Source organism: Mizuhopecten yessoensis, unplaced genomic scaffold, assembly GCF_002113885.1.
Source record: "Mizuhopecten yessoensis strain PY_sf001 unplaced genomic scaffold, ASM211388v2 scaffold4483, whole genome shotgun sequence".
Classification (NCBI taxonomy): Eukaryota; Metazoa; Mollusca; class Bivalvia; order Pectinida; family Pectinidae; genus Mizuhopecten; species Mizuhopecten yessoensis.
In genome coordinates, this window is record NW_018405569.1 from 141,156 (window position 1) to 163,606 (window position 22,451).

The following is a 22,451-nucleotide window of genomic DNA, read 5'->3' on the forward strand; positions in this document are numbered from 1 at the left end:
TGTTTGAAAAGAGTTTATGATTTGCACATCTATGAAAAAAAATTAATGTATATATTACTGATAAGTAAATTCATATGCCTAATAAAGCACACTCTTCGTTTTTTTGAACAACAGACATACATAGTTAAAGCTCTGCTCGGTACCTTAAGCTTGATTACAAATACCTACCTGGACACAAAAAACAGATATAGACTGGTATGTGAATTACCTGTCTGGCCGCATGGAAAGACGTAAGGTACCATTCAAGGACAGCCAGCATCCGGGACTCCGGATCTGGAAGGTCAGCAATTCTGTAAAATAAAATCCATCACCTTTACTGTTAGGTAACTCTATAAGGTAAATGTTATAGTTTGACTAAATATCATAGCATCCCTCAGATTTGATATGAGAATTGCTACTGGAATATACCATGACCACATTTGGTCGTAATTCAACACCACCCCAATTATCACACATAAAATGTGAGACTTATTACAGGTATTTGCGCTATCACTTACTTGAGAAAGAAGTCAGGATGTGCCATACAGTCAGCAAACATTTCTAGTAGAGAACGTCGTTCCAGGATAAAGGTTGGGAGGACAACCTACAGGGAAAGAAATGTTACAATAATGTATTCTTGTACAAATTATTCAAGCCATTATGGTCTCATAACAAAAGACTATTGAATGTTTAGTTTACACAAAAACGACAGTACTATTACCAAATATTTTTAAAGTACACTGTATGTAAATAGTAATTTACCTCACCACTACCATTGTGCCATTTACCAGCGGTAACAAGACATTCCGATTGATATGTCTCGCCTATGCCCCGTTTTGACCAATGATCAATGCACATATCGTAAAATTTCTCTAACCACTTTCAAGTATTCTTGACATTTTCACTTACGTGAATTCGTAATTCCTTTAATTTGAAAACAGATTTTTGAGAAAGTTGAAAAAATCGAAAAACCACTGAAAATTAGATGTCAAAAAATTAACCGACTGAGATTCAGTATAAAAATAAATGGAACACGTGTTTATATGATTTGGTGAATAAGCACTGACCTTGGTAAGGTCCATGCCGAGTTTGAGCTGAGAAAGGAGGTGAAGGATGACACTTTTGTGTTCCTCCACCTCGTTACCCAGATCTGTGTCTCTGTAGCTGGCGCTGTCCTCTACTTCCTCATCGTGGTTAATCGGACCTGGTACAACAAATCATAGCTCGGTCAGAAAATTAGCAGTTTTCACCTTCATGCCTGCTTTAATTATTGTGTTTTATTATAAAATATGTACAAACTCATGGTATCATAAAAAAGACGTTCAGTGTCTACAGTGTTTTCTCCAAATCGGTTATCAAACATTGCTCAGTCAACTAAATGTTTTAAACAAGGTATAAATAAAAGTATTGTGCACTTAATAGAAGCAAACAGTGCTGCTGAATTTGAATATTTTCTTTGATTCTTTTCATAGTTTTGGTTAATAACAATAAAAATCTAAAATTTACTAAAAACATATAGATATAAGAAACCGACCTATCAATGTGATGCATGAACAAGAGGGAGAGCTTACACTAGCTGTACTTATAGGGCTCTGAATCTAATGTAACACTAAAGTACTCAGATACATCTGTAAAACAATTTTATCTTTCATTTGTTCGATACAAAATGTGTAAATCTAATTCCAACGAAGGCACAGCTACAATTCAAAGATACCAATATACACATGTAGGAGATAACTTACAGAAATGAAATGTAATTATAATCATATCAATTAATATGAAATAGGAATACATAGTATCATATACAAGGATAAAGAAATAAATATAAAAAAGAAATGCTAGCATGCTGACAGAAGGATCATTTAACTGAAAAAAATATGAGGAGATAAGATACAGTTTTTTCTTCAATAGCTTGCATGCTTTTTAGTACACTAACTGTTTTTAATAACCAAAATGGGGGTATAAATGTGTTTATGAAGAGATTTCATTAGTGTAAATTTACATGTTTAAGTCCTTAACGTGTAGGTATGTCTGATTTAAACAAGGAAGTATAGAAAGTGTGGTTTTAGGTATACCTGATGTAAAGTCATAACCCAGCCACGGCCAAAATAGCCACCCTTCACCCAAGGGAATGTCTTGATGACGGGAGGGATTGACCCACGCCTAGGGTTATGGACAATGACCTGTGACCTCAGGGAATGTCCTGATGACCCTATTACTACTCACCATCCTGGACTTGGTCAGGCAGGGTAAATGGCAGTGATGTGGCTGAAGAGAAACTTCCTGTAGGGGAGGGCACTCCCCCAGAACTTGTGGCTTTGGGTGCGGCCACATGATCATTACTGCGGTAAAGGAGTCAGATATCAGACTTAATAATGTTCCTGTCCATTCCTAACCTTTATTGGATTACAGACTCATGGAAGTAGTTGCCATTTTTTATAACAAAAAAAGTATCAAGCTTAAAAATAGCAAAACATCAACATAAATCCATCTTTGATATTTTATATCCAGCAAAATCCTGAATTTCAGAATTGAACATGATCATAACTCTCATGAGAGCACTAATTTGAACTCATCTAACATCACTGTGCCCAAAACGGGACAGCTACCCAAAACAGGACACATGTGGGAAAACGGCCCAAGAAACAGTCATGCAATGCAAAGAAGTACTTTTATGTATGCAGTCTTCACTTGACGAGTCATTTATGACAAATTAACTGTATACAAGCTTTATTGGCTGCTGATTATCTTAACAAAAACAAACCTTTCAAGATATCTGTGCCGTGCAATGCTATTTATTTGGATACTGATGCTAGTTTGGAGATTTTTTTTTTATCAAAACCTCCTTTGACTCTAAAATATTTGAACTATGATTCATTTATTGCTGATTTTGATTGTTTGTCCCCACATACTAGCCAACATACCAAAGTGTCCTTTTCAGGGATCAGTAACACCTATTCAAGAACCTACATGACCCTGATAGTATTTCATAATCTATTTATAGAACCAAACGCCTGAAATATCAATTTGTCATAGAAATGAAAAGAGGATGGTATCTATTTATGAAAAATGAACAAACAGTTATGTAATTGATAGTACATTATAAAGTTCATTGATATTTATCTAAAAAGTGTCCCGTTTTGGGTTCAGTGATGTAAGTGATATGAAATTAAATCACGGCTGTATGCCTTAACAATACTTGTAAACTTACATTGGTTGTGTGTTAGGGTCGCCCCAGTTGATAGCGGTAGAATTAGGGACAGGTTTGACGGATGCTCCCTACAGAAGAACAAAATATTACTCTCAGGAACAACAGAGAACTGAGGAGACTACACCAGCCTTTTCTGGGTGATAAGGAATCAACAAGTACAACAAAAGGCTGTCAGAAATGCAAGCAAACAAGGAAGCTGTCAGGAACAGAAGCAAACTCGGGCCAAGTGAGACCCTCCCTAGATTGGGAACAGTCACGGTAATGTCTACCGGTAGGTAAGATTTATAGTTTTTAAACATGTAATGCTATATTTATTTAGCACCTGGTTATTATATAACATGTCCAAATTCTTCTGAATCATACCTTAAAAGCTTATGGCTAACTACCTTTAATATCAATTGCCATAACTTTCTGTCCGGTTTAGCCTAGTCATATATGCATGTAGGTACAGTGGAATCTGTATTAAGCAACCACCCTAGACAGAAAAAAAACGCCACTAAATTATAGTGGTCATTGACAAAGTTTGGCCATATTTTTTTTACAGAATTACACAACTGACTAATCAAACAGCTCCTTATTCAGACAACTTTAAGCAGACCACCACCCCAAGTGCACGTTTAAACATGCTGTCTAGGTAGTTTGAAACAATATTGTTCAATAGATCAGGTGAATAACTTCATAATAGTTAAGTGATAATTATGACAGTAAACAAAACAAATGAGAGTGTTTAAGAAGAATTGTCATTTCACTCAGATCACCAGAGACTTGCTAAAGTTCTCATCTTATACTAGCAGTTTGCAACACATTTTCTGTCTTCACAATTTAAAAAGCTGAAAACCTCTAGAAAACAAAAACAAGGATCTTTGCAATTGACACAAGCAACAAAAAGAGCCATCATATTGAAAAGCCACACAATACTTTTTTTCCGAAAAATTACAGATCAATTTTACATTTAAAATGTAACAAAAATGCAGTGAAGATGTAAGGCCAAATAAAATCAATCTTTGGTTTTATTTTTGAAAAACGTGATGTGGTAGACGGCATTAAATAAAATCACATCAACTTAAATATTTGCCCACAGTTCATTATTTAAAGATTTCCTCGCATTAAATGAAGATGACCAATATAAAGGAGAGAACTGAACAATATTTAGGGGTTTACAGAAAAGACTGCAGCATCTACATACAACAGGACAGTGACAGCTGGAATGTCCATGCGGGTAACATATATACCTGTCGCTGTTGTAACATCTTCAGGCACTGTGACAGACAGGTGAGAGTGGCATTGGAGGTCGCCTTGATCAACAAAATATCCTGTAATGGAAACACACTCCTTTAAGGACCCCTGTCCCACTGCGCTGCCATTTTCCCTATCATCCAGTCAGTTACCTCCCCTCAAATTTCGTTTGGATATAACTGTTACAGCCTGTAGCACATTAAGGCTCATGTACTTCCATTGACCAGATAGCTCAATCGGTTTCAGTAATGGTTTAATTATACAATTAAAGGGCTCAAATTCCGGTATAGCCCTACAGAACATATGACACTCAGAATAGGATTGATACTTATATTTTTGTTTGTTTTTTATCTCCATTATGTAAAGTTTAAGTCCCAAAAGGTATTTTTTCTTTTCAAAAATTGATTTATCAAAGCTATAGTCATGCTGAAGAAATAAGATTTGAATGCATAGTTTAATTTGTACCCCGTATCCTTATTTCCAATTATACTAGTCACCATACTGTGTTTTAACACTTCAGGCCTAACTTCCTGGGTTGACAACCCCCAGAGGTGTCACTCGGGCAGATCTCCCTCCACTTGAGGTTTTAGTCAGAGGGAGATGTAATGTGACAAATATATTTTATCAGCAAATTAACGTTTAATTCTCACCAGTCAACTGTACTCTACCGAATAACAATATAATGATTCAGCAATGCCGATGAGAATCAGTAATTGTCTTTTTCATATACCAAACATATCAGGCACCTCGCCTTGTTTAAAAACTTCCTACATAAGTGTATGAAGTATGTCAGATTTAACATCAATTCTGTAGGGGCTAAACAATGTATTATTGTCTACAGATACAATGACGTCTATTCAACAAGATAACTTAATTATTAATAAGTAATTTTCTGAACAAAATACTTACTGGATCCAGGCCTGTAACTGTTTCTCCTGAGGAAGGAAGGTGCTGCAAAATTGATATATCAATCTTTAAAAATGTAAGACACATGTACTTCCATCTTTCAAATATTATGAAATCAATATTTATCAGCTGACCAGAAAATGCAGTGATCTTTATGTAGATTTGTAAAAAAAATTGTGCAAAGTATCCTTTAAACCCGAAGTTTTTGCTATTCTAATCTAGGATGAATAAAACACAACACATTTTGATCAATATTACATTGTATTTTACGGCTTTTCTGTGAAATGTGAAACACACTTTGCCAGTTATTGAACTGTTTAAGTTGTGGTTATCAGTATCCAAATCAATTATCACCAAATGCAACAAAGAAGGTGTGGAATGAAAACTGATGTCTACATACACCTAAGGTTTATAACTTGTGAGAGGTAAATATAATCTGCTGAAACCTACATTGAGTTTATCATTGAGGGACTCAGAGTAGTCCTCGGCCTCTATGATGTACTCCTTGACCTCGCGGAAGGGGTCGAGGGTGTGGGGATGGGCTGCCGGGGCCTTGCTGTGAGACCTGTAATGAAAGCACACATACAGTTACTTATACCATTCTAGTCACACAATAACATCATACCTATTTTGAGTGCTCCCAGATAACAACTGGAACTGGAATACTAACATATGCTTTTTGATATAATTATAATTGGGAAGGTAAAGACCAAAACAGAGAAATTACAGATTGAAATTAGGGAAATACAGCGTCAATTTTCAAATGGGAATGGGTCTGTGTACCCGACTATATAAACTCCCGGCCAAAAACCTGGGAGTCCTACTCCTCACTCACCTGCCAGCAACAGCTTTGGTTGGTGGCCCTCCTTCATGATCACCACGGACAGACGGAGACTTCCTTGGCCTAACAGGAATGTTTGATGCCTCGTTAGGGGACAGGTTTATGGACAAAGACCGCACATCAGGTTTTTGTGAGGGAGAACTCTGAAATACATACAGTCGTAATACTGGGTACATCTTAGAGAAAGATGTATTTTTTATGAACAATAATTAAAATACAAAATTATTATCAAATAAGAAATAAATATCTCACAGGCAATGGAAGACAGTAGGATGTAAATATGACTACAAGTCTTTGTGAAAACTCATAAATGTTTTTTCATATATATAAACAACAATCCTCATATTGTCCATGTACATGTACAATCAAAAGACAGATCAGCAAGGAATATTTGTGTCTATCACTACGACCTCTAGACATCTACACCATGTCATGTGTCTGAGGACTAAAATTGGATGTGATCATAACTACCAGTAATTACCCCCAGGTAAGGTGAAATCTGCTTCCTTTCATAACAAATTTACAAAAATCTGGAAACATAAAGGGTAAGGGTTGAAATCAATTCTTTGAATAAGCCCTGGTAATATTCATTCTGTCCCCTTACTAAGAATTACACTTTTCATAAATGATCAATGATGATCACATGCTTTATCAATGTTGGCCAGACAATGAGATGTAAACAGTAGCATGCTGTACTCACGTTGACCATGTTGGCTGTGTGGTACTCGGCTGTGGACCGTAGCTTGTCTACCCAGTGTTGTCTCTCCTTAGCATCAGACGCTGAAAACCAAACAACATATCACTTATACCTGTCAAGTAACATGTATTCGCATTTCAATTAGGTACGGTTACTTTGAACAAGTACATCTAAACATCAAACACAGAAATATTTTGTCAATTGAACAATTGTCTGCCCTGATTTATTTATTTTTTTAGTGTTATTTACTGCACGATTATCAGAGAAAATCTGGCGAGCTTTTCTGAAGTGAAGAATATCTCATGTTATTTATGTCTGTTAACTGGTTGACATTCAATCAGACAGCAGCATTTACCAGCTGGTACACAGTGAAATAACTTACGTCCTATTGAATTTAAATCAAACAATTAATATCTGATGATAGAAATTCATTAATAAAGATTGAATACCTCTCAATCTGTACAGCTCTCCATTGGCTGCGTTTACTGTGAACGTCTGCGAGTCCTCGTCTGAGGGGGATATAACTGATGCCTGAAGTATCGAAATATGAAATGTAAGTACGTATCTAAACATGTTCCTTTGATATGTTGAATGATCAAAATAAAATGTGTACAAAATGTTGTGTACAATGTGAAGAAATATAATTGTTGACTACAACTACATATATTGTGAAACGTGTGACTATATCCTCAGTGAACTTACCGCCAACTGTACATAACCTCTGGGCCTCTGTTTCTTCTGTTCTTCTTTCTGTGGAAAATCAATCAACAGTACAGTGTGTACATTGTGTATTACGAATCACATTCACTTATTGATGATGTATACAATGACCTTGTTTTTCATCAATTATTTTGTAAAGTTTAATGTATATGTTTCACCACTTTAAACCTATGTAGTACACAGAAGTGAGGTTGGTGTCTCTATCATACCATGTGTTTCACAACTCCCAACCTGTATAATAAATAGTAGTGAGATTGGTGTCTCTATCATACCGTGTGTTTCACTACTCCCAACCTGTGTAATAAACAGTAGTGAGATTGGTGTCTCTATCATACCCTGTGTTTCACAACTCCCAACCTGTGTAATAAACAGTAGTGAGATTGGTGTCTCTATCATGCCCTGTGTTTCACAACTCCCAACCTGTGTAATAAACAGTAGTGAGATTAGTGTCTCTATCATACCGTGTGTTTCACAACTCCCAACCTGTATAATAAACATAAGTGAGATTGGTGTCTCTATCATACCATGTGTTTCACTACTCCCAACCTGTATAATTAACAGTAGTGAGATTGGTGTCTCTATCATACCGTGTGTTTCACAACTCCCAACCTGTGTAATAAACAGTATCGAGATATTGGTGTCTCTATCATACCGTGTGTTTCACAACTCCCAACCTGTGTAATAAACAGTAGTGAGGTTGGTGTCTCTATCATACCGTGTGTTTCACTATACTCCCAACCTGTGTAATAAACAGTAGTGAGATATTGGTGTCTCTATTATACCATGTGTTTCACAACTCCCAACCTGTGTAATAAACAGTAGTGAGGTTGGTGTCTCTATCATACCGTGTGTTTCACTATACTCCCAACCTGTGTAATAAACAGTAGTGAGATTGGTGTCTCTATCATACCGTGTGTTTCACAACTCCCAACCTGTGTAATTAACATTAGTGAGATTGGTGTCTCTATCATACCATGTGTTTCACTACTCCCAACCTATGTAATAAACAGTCGTGAGATATTGGTGTCTCTATGATACCATGTGTTTCACAACTCCCAACCTGTGTAATTAACATTAGTGAGATTGGTGTCTCTATCATACCATGTGTTTCACTACTCTCAACCTGTGTAATAAACAGTCGTGAGATATTGGTGTCTCTATCATACCATGTGTTTCACAACTCCCAACCTGTATAATAAACAGTAGTGAGCTATTGGTGTCTCTATCATACTGTGTGTTTCTCAACTCCCAACCTGTGTAATAAACAGTCGTGAGATATTGGTGTCTCTATGATACCGTGTGTTTCACAACTCCCAACCTGTGTAATTAACAGTAGTGAGGTTGGTGTATCTATCATACCGTGTGTTTCACAACTCCCAACCTGTGTAATTAACAGTAGTGAGATTGGTGTCTCTATCATGCCGTGTGTTTCACTACTCCCAACCTGTGTTATTAACAGTAGTGAGATTGGTGTCTCTATCATACCATGTGTTTCACAACTCCCAACCTGTATAATAAACAGTAGTGAGATATTGGTGTCTCTATCATACCGTGTGTTTCACAACTCCCAACCTGTGTTATTAACAGTAGTGAGATTGGTGTCTCTATCATACTGTGAGTTTCACTACTCCCAACCTGTATAATTAACAGTGGTGAGATTGGTGTCTCTATCATACCATGTGTTATTGTTTGTTAATTTTCGATTTGTGAAAAGACACTTGATAAATCGTAACTATATACTGTACATAAATGAAAGCCTTCTAGGATATGTTTACTGCGGTTTACCTTTCACCTTTTTCGCCTCCATGACACTGAGAGCAAACTTATCATAACAAATATTAGTACCAAGCAATTACCATATATATAGAAATGACATGTGATGGAAAAATTAACACTTGGAGAATATGTAATTTTCAGGATAAGAGCAAAAGTTCAACTGAGCGAACATTTTAGCAGTACACTTGTTTGTATGGGGTTTATCGTCCTCTAAACAGCCAGGGTCATATGAGGACATCTTCGTAACAGCCAGGGTCATATGAGGACGTGCTTCTTAGCGCATTATGTTGTTTGCTTGCAAAGCTGTGTCATTCAAATAGATCATAAATACCATACAAAAACAGTTCAATACTTATATTTACATTTTCTCTGCCTCTTATGTTCTTTTTTAACTTATAATTTATATTTAAAATTAAAAATGCCCGCCTTATCGACAGTCCAAACAATTTCGTTCAATAGTTTGAACAGCGTATTGTCGCGTGCTGATTGGCAAACAAAGTAGTACTTTGAAATTTTAACAAACACTTCAATTTTATTCCACAATTCAGTATCAATACAATTGCGTATGATATGTCTATAGGGTGATTTAAGTTTATCAATAGAACTCTGAGTTGAAAGTTAGATTTGAAATTGTTTCGATTTTTTCCCGGAACAAATTTCCCCGCATGGACAAATATAGTGAACACCGTAAATCCGACCTTGCCCTCCACAAGGGAGTTATTTTTGGAAGTTAATTCAAACTTTTCTCTTTGCTCATTTTGTGAAGAATCCAGGCGTGAATGTATTTGTTGATTGTATGGGAACTTGACAACAATCGGTAGATTCTATAACAGCGTCGTTAGGGTATTTGACATGTCGTCAGAAACTGATAGCGTTTGAAGTGAGTGATCTTGCGACGGAGCACAGGTTCGTTACAAATGTCTGAAATGTTTATGTGTGCTGTGACTTATATCAGTAGGTCTGTAACATATGTGTCAGTAGGTCTATAGAATATGTGTATTTCAGACGTTTGTAACGAACCCCTGTTGATTAGTGCAGTGTAACAGACGATATTTCTGATAAATTGCATGAGCGTTAAAAATTGTTTCCATTGCCGGCATTGGTGATTTCAACCGATGTGCATTTTGTACGATATTGCAGACCTTGCTCTTGTTTTCGTTGTAATGAAAGTGTTTTTTATTTTGCATATAAATTTACAATGACATTGTCAAATATCACAGTGCCCAGCGATATTTCAGCAGCCGTCATGTTCATTTATATTGGATGTTGTAGTTCCGGTCAGTGTTGTATTAATATGCGAAGAATTATGTCTCGTGCTGCATGGTAATTAAAGTCCCATCAACGACACAGCTTTCAAAGAGGCTATATAGTGACAATGCCATGCAAATGTAAATATATATACATAATATACTATTTATATATGTATTTATTGAGCTTCCTTCAATTTCACATCAAATCCTTAATATTGAAATTTACATATACCACTACATGTACAGTACACATATATATATATATATATATTGATTGATGGATTTTTAACATCAATTTTTAATGTACTTTGACATCACGATTGAATTTAAAGCTGATACTTTGATATTTACATGCAAGTCACAGAACAACCTTATATTGATTAGCAGATCTGATAGAGCTACCCAGCAGCTGTAATTACGGTACCTGTGCAAATCATTGTAAATTAGGGCGTTGCACAGGTATGTAATTACACATCCTACAAACAGCTCCAATGTTAACAAATGGCTATAGACTGATATAGTATATTATTTTTACAGGGAATGTTTGCAACCTGTGTGTTCACAAAATGCTTCTGAGTTTATTTGGTCACAGACTTTACATGAAAATCTTTTGCTATATATTACTGCATATGCAAGATGACGTACCTCAAAATATTCGAGCATGCCCGACTCTGGATCAAGGACGAACCATCTGAACTGCCAGCCTTTGAAGGCATTGGTGTATTTGTGTAGTTGTCCCTCCATTGGTTGTCTGTCAAACACAGCAGGTCATAACATTATAGACATAGCACTGTTCAAGACATTATAGACATATAGTCATATGACATTACAATCACACAAGTTTCATGACATTACAATAGGTTCATGACATTACAATCACAATCACACATGTCATATGACATTACAATCACACATGTCATATGACATTATAATCACACATATCTCATGACATTACAGTCACACGAAATCAACTAAAAAAGTACCAATCAAAATGTATAAACCTTCAAAGAACATATAACACCCGACTGTCTTCCAGGCTGAGACTGTATTTGACTTTCTGTCAGCAGTATAACATTTCTTTATAGAAACTCTATTACTTTTTATACTTATCAGACACATGTTACAATGCAGCCAACTTTCGGTGTTTTAAAAAAAATGACTTTATATATATTCAAGGAAACAGACACTTGACAAAGTATATTGTGCAAGTAGCCTCTAGAAACTTGTAAAGTATCCAGTTTTGCCTTACAGGAACTCAGCATGCTAATATACATATCCTCTTGTTAATTGAAAGGAAGTCTATCCTTTGGTAGAGTCATAGAACTCTGTTATAACTACAATGAATAAGAGCTCCCATTTTATCTGATTTGGATCATAGTTTGGTTTGTTTATCTGTAATTTTTGACCCTAACAATTAACAGCTGGGGTCATTGAAGGAGGAGACAGGTTCTGACGGTGGAGGAAAACTGGAGTACTCGGAGATTAATCACCAACCTGAGGCTAGTGCCTGGCAGCTGCCCCATGTAGGCCTCCAACCCCCTACTCAGTGGTCGAGGGCTGGTGATCAAGGATGGTCAGACACTTAACCACTTGGCCTCCATGGCGTTTCAGAAAAGAGTTAGATATGTGTACGCACTTTGATATACTGTGTATGTACTGTGTTCTGAGTAGAAATAAATTGTACTCTAGTGTTTTGAATAGGTATAAATGTACTCCATGTTCTGGGTGACGTTTAGTGCCCTCAGTGTTCTGAGTAAGTCACAAATGTAGTTTATAAAAAAAAAAAAGTGTTTTGAGAAGGTAATAAATGTTGTAACACAAGTGTTCTGAATAGATACAACATACACAGTGTTCTGTACTGACTCCTTGTACAGTGTAGATACTATGTACATGTACCAATAACTAACATGTTAGGACCAATTTACTTACGTTAGTTTGAGAAACAGTTAAGATTTAAGAAACAGTTAAGATTTAAGACAAGTTGAACAGTTTAAGTCACTTGATTTCACTGTTGCTAGTTTTAGTGACCTAAATGTGGATTGTCTATAACTAAGTGTTATATATAATCAGCTGTTTTATCAGTTATCTAGAGCTGTCGACAGGATGGTTGACTAATATCCCCGCTTCCGCCAAGTAATGTATATTTGAGAGTTATACTTCAACGCATTTAGCAGGATAAATAGTATCTTTGTTTAAACAAGAAATTAAAATGTTGGTGCACAGGAGTTGTACGGACAACCTTTTCCCACAAAGGGGCATAACTCCATCAAAAAGGGTCAAAATCCCAAATTAAAATGCAGCTGCACAACTACAAAAAAAAACAAGAGTACTGTGGGGCGGAACAACATAGGCCCGTCGATTGCCATATAGTGTTTTATACTTTCTGACATTGATATAAGATCTGCATCATTCTAAGACTGGTTAGCTGACATGCTATAAAAAATGTAGGAGAAAATCTCCAGACAAAAATTCAAATACTGAAATGAACAAAGGGCAATAAGTTTTGACAAAATTGTCGAATGAATATTTTTTTTATGGAAGACACAACTTCATATCATGATTATAATGTATACCAAGTTTCAAAGAGATCAGTCGAAAAATGTAGGAGGAGATTGCCAGACAAACAAAAGTTTATGCCAGTCGGGCGGATGGACAACCCCAACCCAATTAAGGAGGAGTTGCGTGGACAAGTATTTCGCACAAAGTGGCATAATTCCACCAAAAAGGGTCAAAATCCCAAATAAAAGTATACAATCTCATCTTCCAAATGTTAGTTGATCCTGCAGTATAATATCCCCTACAATGATGTGTATAGTGGTGTAATGTTGGGTCGTACATTTTATGGTCATACATTTCATGGTCATATATATTTCATCGATTAAGTGCAATGGATAACTGTGACAGTGTCCGTAGGTTTGTCCCCTTATGAAACATTGATGGGCTTCAGCAGAGTGTACACATTCACTAGTCCCCTGTGGTGTTTCTGTCGAGGAAGAACCAACACGATGACAAATTGTGGTGCGTTACAAGTCAAACAGACAATCAATCAGGAACATACCTCATATGTTTTGTTCCCTCCACTTCTTCAAAATCCTACAAGCAGAAATGAAAAACAACACTTAAAATTAAATTTGACTCGACATACACAGAGAGACGGATGTATCACACGTTCCAACTGAGAAACAGGTTTCATTCCAGGCCTACAGTTTATAATGTCAGTCTATGCTGTATAAAATAAAACAGATTTTACAGGAAAAAGGGTGTGAACATACATTATTGATAACCAGGCAGTGAATGTGTTTGACACTCATCGTTACCTACACTCATACGCACTGACTTCCCGGTCGGATTGCGTACCTCGTGTTTTATATACAACATAGCTTCACTGAATCAATACCCATTATTTGGATTACCTCCACACGCTGGAGTTGTAGGGGTGGTACCCTGGCCTAACATCACCTACATGTTGTTAGGATCAATAAGGGCACACCCTCTTTTGGCCGGACAGTTGTATAACATCTAGACTCTATTGACAAATTAAATACTAATACTGGGAAGAGTGGGGTATGAACAATTTGTTATATTGCTGTGGAGGGAGAAATCAGATTTATTGATCTGATACTAGACTTATATGATATAACTATTTATCACATAATGTACTGTGTTATAATCCAGTGAATATTCACCCATGCAATATGACCCTTCAGCCCTGTGATTGGTTGTAAGTTTCAATTGTTTCACTGGCGTCAAAATGGCGGCTTTTTACATTTCAGGGTTGCATGGAACTTGTCGCTTTACACATATATATGTAATAAAAAAGATCTTACACTCGTTATCATTTCATATGAAATTTATGAAACTTGAGTAATGTCACAAATTTTTCACTTTAGCTCGCCAGAGGCTCGCTAAAATGAAAATTCTTAGGCTTGTTTCATAAATCTCATATGAAATGGAAACTCATGTAAGATCCTATATATATCAATATGTTGTAAAAAGTTATTTAAAACTTAAACAGTATTGATATATACTGTATGTATAAATTCTTTTAAAACAAGTTCATACTCACACTACAAAACGTCCATGTACTATAAGGATATCCTGAATTATTGGAGGATTTTAAAACATAGTACGTGTAGCTAATTGTAATAGGCCTAGGCCTACAACATGTTTGTGATATTTTTGGGCGGTGATCTATATTAAGTAAAATCAATGCACTGCCTCATACATTAGTTAATTTGTGTATGAGAACAGGTTTATATAGGCGACACTTTCATATGTCACATGTCTTCAAGTGACGGTGAAAATTAATTACAGTTGAAATTAAAGCACTGCCTTAACTAAAATCGTTCAACTGTCAAGTGTTTAATATGTAGACTGCTTTTTGTAAGTGAACATTCACTTTCAATAGTTCAAGTTGTATGTATAATGTAGCAACCCTTTTCCCCTACTCCCAGTGCAGAGGAATATAAGCAAGATATATATATATGCTTATCAAGAAATTACAATAAACAGAGCAGCAAGTACAACCAGGGGTTTTCTTGTTTACATAGCCTATAAGTACATAAACTGACAGCAGACATACAGTTTAAGTATGGGCCTCAGGGATATAGCAAATTTCTGGGTCTTTGAGAACTGGGCCCATATTCATGCTCATACCCCTACTCTGTGCTCAAGGTCAATTTCTTGTTCCAGTGATAAATGAATAAAAATCACACAACTTGTCCATGATTTGACAAAATTTTGAAGAGTGCCGCTGAATACTATTTTCAGTGTTTTTTAAATACTTGACATTTTTACCTGGTCACATGATTTAAGCAAGAAACAAGAAAATGATTTGAGCCCAAAGTTCATGCTTGAGCATGAGAACGGTTTCATTGAATATCGGCCCAAGTCTACTTCCTGAGGCGAAACCAAAATACACCTGGTTGAGGGGAAGCAGAAACGTGCTATATCCTGAAATCCTACAGTTTTAACGTTTTCTTATATTGATGCACAATGCATGTACATTCTCAAAAGCTAATATTCCAAAATCTATACACTTTCAGTATAATTCTGCTCTGTTAAGTCCCAAGGTGGATCACAACTGTGGAGGGTTGGGTCAATACAAGCTCACCTACCAGTCACCTCATTGACTAGGTCATTGCCAACAGGAAGTTACAGATATTAAACCAAGGAAGTTAGTCTACACCCCTGGGAACCGCTGAGAGGAGGGGTTTTAGATTACAGACTAACACATGGTTGATACTGAGAACTAACTCGCTGACAGCAAAGTCAGGGTAAAAGTGGGGATATAGTCAGTTTTATTATCATATGTTACTTATATATGGAACATGATAAACTGCAGTCACAAGATGTGAATTTTTGTCAACCAGATTTTTTTATGACAATGTCATCATATTGATTGTCTCATGTGACTGACATCATTGTTTTACCAATGATGACTCACGCCATGTAGATATTCATTTGAAGTATAATAAATTTGTTTATTCAGAAATTGATATGCAAATGTCTTTGGGTCAAAGTTAGGTTGTTTAAACAAACACTATCAACGTTAACACTTTCATTTAAAACAAACATGTCTGCCGTTTAATGAATGGCCCGGGAGTTGATATGCAGGCGGGCAACTGTGGTATAATGATTTATATTCAACTGTGTTAGTTTTCTCAAGTATAGGCTATGTATACCAGCTCAAGCAATCTACATTATACTTGAGAATAAACTCACTCAATAGGATATATAAATAGATTGCGATCAATCATTACTACTAGGATGATATATCTTTTTCTCTCACAACACATAGTCCTTCCTGACGTCAAGGCATGACCTGATGTATCCGACGACGCAGGACGAATTGTACTATAAAACACTTTTACGATAACACATTTTAACTCTGATTGTTGTTTTTTCTATGTAAGAGAGTGACAGTGACTTCAGACAGAGATATTTGTTTTATTAGGAGCAGCACTTTCACAGAATTGGAAAAATCATATGCACATCTTTATGTTGTTTTCAAAACATTTTTTAATACTGAAAGTGCAACAATAACATTTGACTTGTATACATAATGATAATTAATATAGGAAAGAGGTCTTTTCTTTTTTAACATGTGATTTTTCTCAAATTATTGTAAACTGTTGATCGTGCAAATGGGAAAATTATCATATGAAATTAGAAAAATTACCTAAACTTATCCTAGAGAATTTAATTAGGCTTTGTATAACAGTACCAAATATCCTAGAGAATTTAATTAGGCTTTGTATAACAGTACCAAATATCCTAGAGAATTTAATTAGGCTTTGTATAACAGTACCAAATATATATAAAAATATATAACTGTTATCAATTATCTGTGAGTGGGAAAAGTACAGAAATCATACACAATTATATATGTGTGTTTTAGTAGACATCTTCCATTTATTTCAGAGAAAACAGCATAATAAACAGAGATATATATATGTAAATGATATGCTTGGCCTAGATAGACAAATAGTAATGTTCATTATTATAAAATTATGCATGAATTAAATTCCGGTATACTGTACATACAATATATGTAAAATGTTTGTCACCATGTAATTAAATACTAGCCGCTTCCTACCAACTCTGCTAGGGAGAATTTCTCTTCAGCTCATTTAGTAGAGTGTAAGACTAGTGAGCCTGAGGTCCTTAAGCGGAGGCATTGAAAAAAAAAATGACCTCTGTTACATAAAATAAGTCCTAATTCTTATGCTGCCATCATTTGTCCAGAGAAATGTCAGCGTTATAAAGGGGTTTGGTGGTAAATTGAGGGAAATATATGAAGGAATTCTAGGAAAGGGAGAAAAAGGGACCTTGAAATATGTTGGTGTTTAAAGTGAGGTGGAAAATGAAACGAGGGGTATCTATTGAGGTTTTTGTGAGGTGGCAAATGAAACGAGGGGCATTTATTGAGGTTTTTGTGAGGTGGCAAATGAAACGAGGGGCATTTATTGAGGTTTTTGTGAGGTGGCAAATGAAACGAGGGGCATTTATTGAGGTTTTTGTGAGGTGGCAAATGAAACGAGGGGCATTTATTGAGGTTTTGGTGAGGTGGCAAATGAAACGAGGGGCATTTATTGAGGTTTTTGTGAGGTGGCAAATGAAACGAGGGGCATTTATTGAGGTTTTTGTGAGGTGGCAAATGAAACGAGGGGCATTTATTGAGGTTTTGTTCTACCGTATTTGACTTAACAAGAGCACTTGGCACAGGTAACTGACAAGTGGGCTGGGGAACCTTTAATTAGACAAATATTTCCTTAAACAACATTTCTCATATTTTGGCCATTTTCTCACTGCAACAGAAATATGAAGATCTATTAATCTCTCTAGATCCCAAGTTGAATTCCATATATAATAGTAATAAGCAGTCTCTACCATTCTGAAAGAAGGCATTGGTTACATTATCAGTAAATTATGTTGGCAAAAGCTGTCCACTTAAGGACATTCCAATATGGCTGCCACACCAAACTGTATATCAAATTCAATAATGCATTCCGTTAACATTAAACAATCCCTGTCAAAAAAAGATTCTCCTCCAATATTTCTCAAACATAATTGAGGTACGCGCACACTGAATTTCAGAAAAATCATTCAATAACTGATAAAAAAAACTCACTTTTTATACATTGTATGTCCATTTTCCTAGCTAAATAAAGTCACAGTTCAGGAAAAGAAAAAATTAAACTTGTAAATATCATAAGGTTGGATGTCCATGGAGATGCATTTGTCGAGAAAAATGTGAGAAAATGCTTCAAATCTTATTTAGCTTGGAAAATGGATCAATTGTATCTTTCATTGATGTTTGACATAAATAAATGTGTTGATCGTCGTTTGTCTTTGAGTTCCGTGTTCCAAGGGAGATTATCTCGTGTCCAAGATGGCAGTCTGCCATAATCGTCAATCTTTTCATGAAAAAAATTTGAAATTGCTTATACCTGTGTATTTTTACCCCCCCCCCCACCCTTTGGGTATTAAATCTCTGAAAAAAAAGTGCGTAAATTACATGGGTTTTTACGGTAACTTCGAGTCCTGATAGAAGACCAAAAATCACAGACTCCAGTTATAGCTACGAGTCCTGATAGGTGACCAAAAATCACAGACTCCAGTTATAGCTACGAGTCCTGATAGGTGACCAAAAATCATGGACTCCAGAGTCCAGTACTTTGCTACGAGTCCTGAGAGGAGACCAAAAATCACAGAATTCAGTCCAGTACTTATAGCTCTACGAGTCCTCAGAGGTGAAAAAACCCCACAAACTCCAGTACTTATAAGTTATAGCAATATAGCTACGAGTCCTGCGATGAGACCAAAAATCATGGACTCCAGTGGTTATAGCTCCCAGTCCTGAAAGGAGACCAAAAATCATGGACTCTAGTACTTATAGCTATGAGTCCTGAGAGGAGACGAAAAATCATGGACTCTGGTACTTATAGATATGAGTCCTGAGAAGAGACCAAAAATCATGGACTCTAGTACTTATAGCTACCAGTCCTGAGAGGAGACCAAAAATCATGGACTCTGGTACTTATAGCTATGAGTCCTGAGAAGAGACCAAAAATCATGGACTCTAGTACTTATAGCTACCAGTCCTGAGAGGAGACCAAAAATCATGGACTCTAGTACTTATAGCTACCTGTAAGTCCTGAGAGGAGACCAAAAATCTCAGATTTTATTTTCCATTGATCTGTCCTGCAGGAGAGAAGAACCAGATACTGGAGCTGGCTAGTGCTGTACATCTGTATTGATAACTAACTAGATCCAATCAGCATCACTTTGTTAGGATAATTATCCTACATAATTAAACGGCGGGATCATTATCAGCCTCTTATCATACCTAAGTATTACTCAAAAAGATAACGGTATAACAACATCTCTTCTGCGTCATTAACGCATTGTTATATAGATTACAGGCCAAACTGTCGACATCTACCTTCAATTATTTATTGCAGTCTGCTCATCCCTTTAATCTACATTGAGGTGTTCCAGTTGAAGCACAGTCATTGATCTCTGAACAGGCAATCTGGTATGTATACAGTCCAATGTAAATAGTATGGATGGTGTCGATTATCTGGTACGTATACAGCCGGATGAAATAGTATGGACGGTGCCGATTATCTGGTCACCTTATACCTGACTGCACCACAACATGTGTGATCAAAGACTTTTAATTTTTAATTTTCAGCCACTGGTATGGAAAAATCAAATGAAAACACTCTACTAGCTAAATTGGCATGTTTTAATACTATTCGAGATTTTAATCCCTTTTTTTTGTTTTGTAATGAGTCAATCAAACTGATGTAACAGCGCAAATCATATTATGCAACCATTTATCATAACAATACTCTATGGAACGGAGACGTATAAAGCTATATACATCTCTGTATGGAAGTACCGTATTATGATGTGGGTGAAGAAAAGCCTCAAACTAGACTCAGGTAACATTTATCACCAGGAAAAGTGCGTTATATAGCACATCTGTGTCACTAACCCCTAACCACCAAGCTCCAACGTACATGTACAAGTGTAAAACCTGAATAGATACCAAACATACCAGATATCCCAGTCACTGCAATGTTTGCCACAAAGTCCATAAAATCAAACATTTATCAAACACACCAGAGACCTAAACTTTAGTTTACAACACCAATTGTTCAGCTTCTGTACATGTGGAGTAAAACAAATAACAGAAGGCTCAAATTTAACAGTCATGTAATCACATGTATGTCTGCAAATTTAACAGTCATGTAATCACATGTATGTCTGCATTTAAACAAATATTAATGGGTTTGGCAAAGCAGACTAAAATCAGACACGTACAAGGTAGTGGAGGTGTGACAAGGTGAGCACTACCAGAAGTTAGTGTTTATTACGTACTGTACATGTGATACAAGGGGAAAATATATAATAATATCAGTAAAATTCAACAAATATCAAGCACAAAATTTCTTTGCTCATAAACGATGTCTAGAAGTCATGGAATACATTGTTGAATTTCAGATACACAGCCTCAATAATTAGACCAATATCCAAAGAGTAAAACATGTCATCAGGAGCCACTGATCATTTTCCTAGCCTGCTCTTTCCAAATACTGAAAAGGCCACCTGCACCATGCAATTACGACACTTTGGTAGAAGGAACACAATTCTTTCAAACTTTATCTTGAATTCCTATTCATTGACTACAACAGGATTTAGACAGGATATAAGATCAATCATGGTAACTCTTAGCCAAATAGATATCGTGGTTATGGGCAGTGGATTTATGAATAACATCTGTATGTCAACTTGTGACATGACGTAAATACAATGTAACAAGATATCACATTTCTGGGCAGTAGAATGATGAATTATGTCAGCAGAATGATGAATTATGTCAGCAGAATGATGAATTATGTCAGTGGAATGATGAATTATTCCTCATGAATTATGTCAGCGTAATGATAATGATGAATTATTCCTAATGAATTATGTCAGCATAATGATAATGATGAATTATGTCAGTGGAATGATGAATTATGTATAATTATGTCAGCAGATTAGTAAATTATGTCAGTGGAATGATGAATTATGATGAATTTTGTCAGTGGAATGATCATTTACAATAATGTCGGCAGAATAATGAATTATGCCAGTGAAATGATGAATTTGACAGTGGAATGATCATGATGAATTTGTCAGTGGAATGATGAATTATGTCTGAAGAATGATGAAATATGTCAGCAGAATGACAAGCCTCAACGAACAACATCAATATGTTGATATTTTGTCAAGGTTCTGGCAATGATGAATTAAATATCAAGTTTTGATGTACCTCAACCAATGAGATATACTGGTAAATCTGAGATATATACCGGTAAATCAAGTTTCTGGGCAGTGAATTAAGCATTGAACTGTTTTTATATGGTATTTATGATCTATTTGAATGACACAACTTTGCAAGCAAACAACATAATGCGCGCTAGCGCATTATGATTTGTTTGCTTGCAAAGCTGTGTCATTCAAATAGATCATAAATACCATACAAAAACAGTTCAATACTTATATTTATGTTTTCTCTGCCTCTTATGTTCTTTTTTAACTTATAATTTATAATTAAAATTAAAAATGCCCGTCTTATCGACAGTCCACACAATTTCGTTCAATAGTTTGAACAGCGTATTGTCGCGTGCTGATTGGCAAACAGTAGTACAAGTAGTACTTTGACATTTTAACAAACACTTCAAATTTATTCCACAATTTAGTATCAATACAATTGCGTATGATATGTCTATAGGGTGATTGCAGTTTTTCAATAGAAATCTGAGCTGAAAGTTAGATTTGAAATTGTTTCGATTTTCCCCCGGAACAAATTTCGCGCATGGATAAATACAGTGAACACCGTGAATGGGACCTTGACCTCCACGAGGGAGTTATTTTTGGAAGTTAATTCGAACTTTTCTCTTTGCTCATTTTGTGAAGAATCCAGGCGTGAATGTATTTGTTGATTGTATAGGATCCCGACAACAGTCGGTAGATTCTATAACAGCGTCGTTATTTGACATGTCGTCTGAAACTGAGGAACCGTGGATCCGAGACGCGTGAAACTGATAGCGTTTGAAGTGAGTGATCTTGCGACGGAGCACAGGTTCGTTACAAATGTCTGAAATGACGAATGTTTATGTGTGCTGTGACTCATATCAGTAGGTCTGTAACATATGTGTCAGTAGGTCTATAGAATATGTGTATTTCAGACATTTATAACGAACCCCTGTTGATCAATGCAGTGTAACAGACGATATTTCTGATTAATTGCATGAGCGTTAAAATTGTTTCCATTGC

The 22,451-nt window shown here is 36.0% G+C and overlaps 1 protein-coding gene across 6 annotated transcripts in view; it reads right to left on the minus strand.

The window, feature by feature from the left end:
- Positions 1–22,451, minus strand: part of LOC110449093 (oxysterol-binding protein-related protein 11-like) — a 38,968-nt gene that overhangs the window by 10,611 nt on the left and 5,906 nt on the right. For 2 of the 6 annotated variants that reach the window (XM_021495706.1, XM_021495707.1), the window contains exons 2-15: positions 13,675–13,709; positions 11,262–11,367; positions 7,573–7,620; positions 7,320–7,401; positions 6,874–6,953; positions 6,168–6,316; positions 5,783–5,897; positions 5,336–5,377; positions 4,423–4,503; positions 3,191–3,258; positions 2,206–2,321; positions 1,047–1,183; positions 498–583; positions 209–290 (exon numbers count right to left, since the gene is read on the minus strand). In XM_021495706.1, the coding sequence (XP_021351381.1) occupies positions 209–290; positions 498–583; positions 1,047–1,183; positions 2,206–2,321; positions 3,191–3,258; positions 4,423–4,503; positions 5,336–5,377; positions 5,783–5,897; positions 6,168–6,316; positions 6,874–6,953; positions 7,320–7,401; positions 7,573–7,620; positions 11,262–11,367; positions 13,675–13,709 (1,227 nt within the window). Of the gene's footprint in view, positions 1–208; positions 291–497; positions 584–1,046; positions 1,184–2,205; positions 2,322–3,190; positions 3,259–4,422; positions 4,504–5,335; positions 5,378–5,782; positions 5,898–6,167; positions 6,317–6,873; positions 6,954–7,319; positions 7,402–7,572; positions 7,621–11,261; positions 11,368–11,617; positions 11,706–13,674; positions 13,710–13,888; positions 13,943–14,682; positions 14,702–15,198; positions 15,218–22,451 lie in introns of those variants that run through there. The other 4 variants (XM_021495710.1, XM_021495708.1, XM_021495705.1 and 1 more) reach the window with 4 other exon arrangements.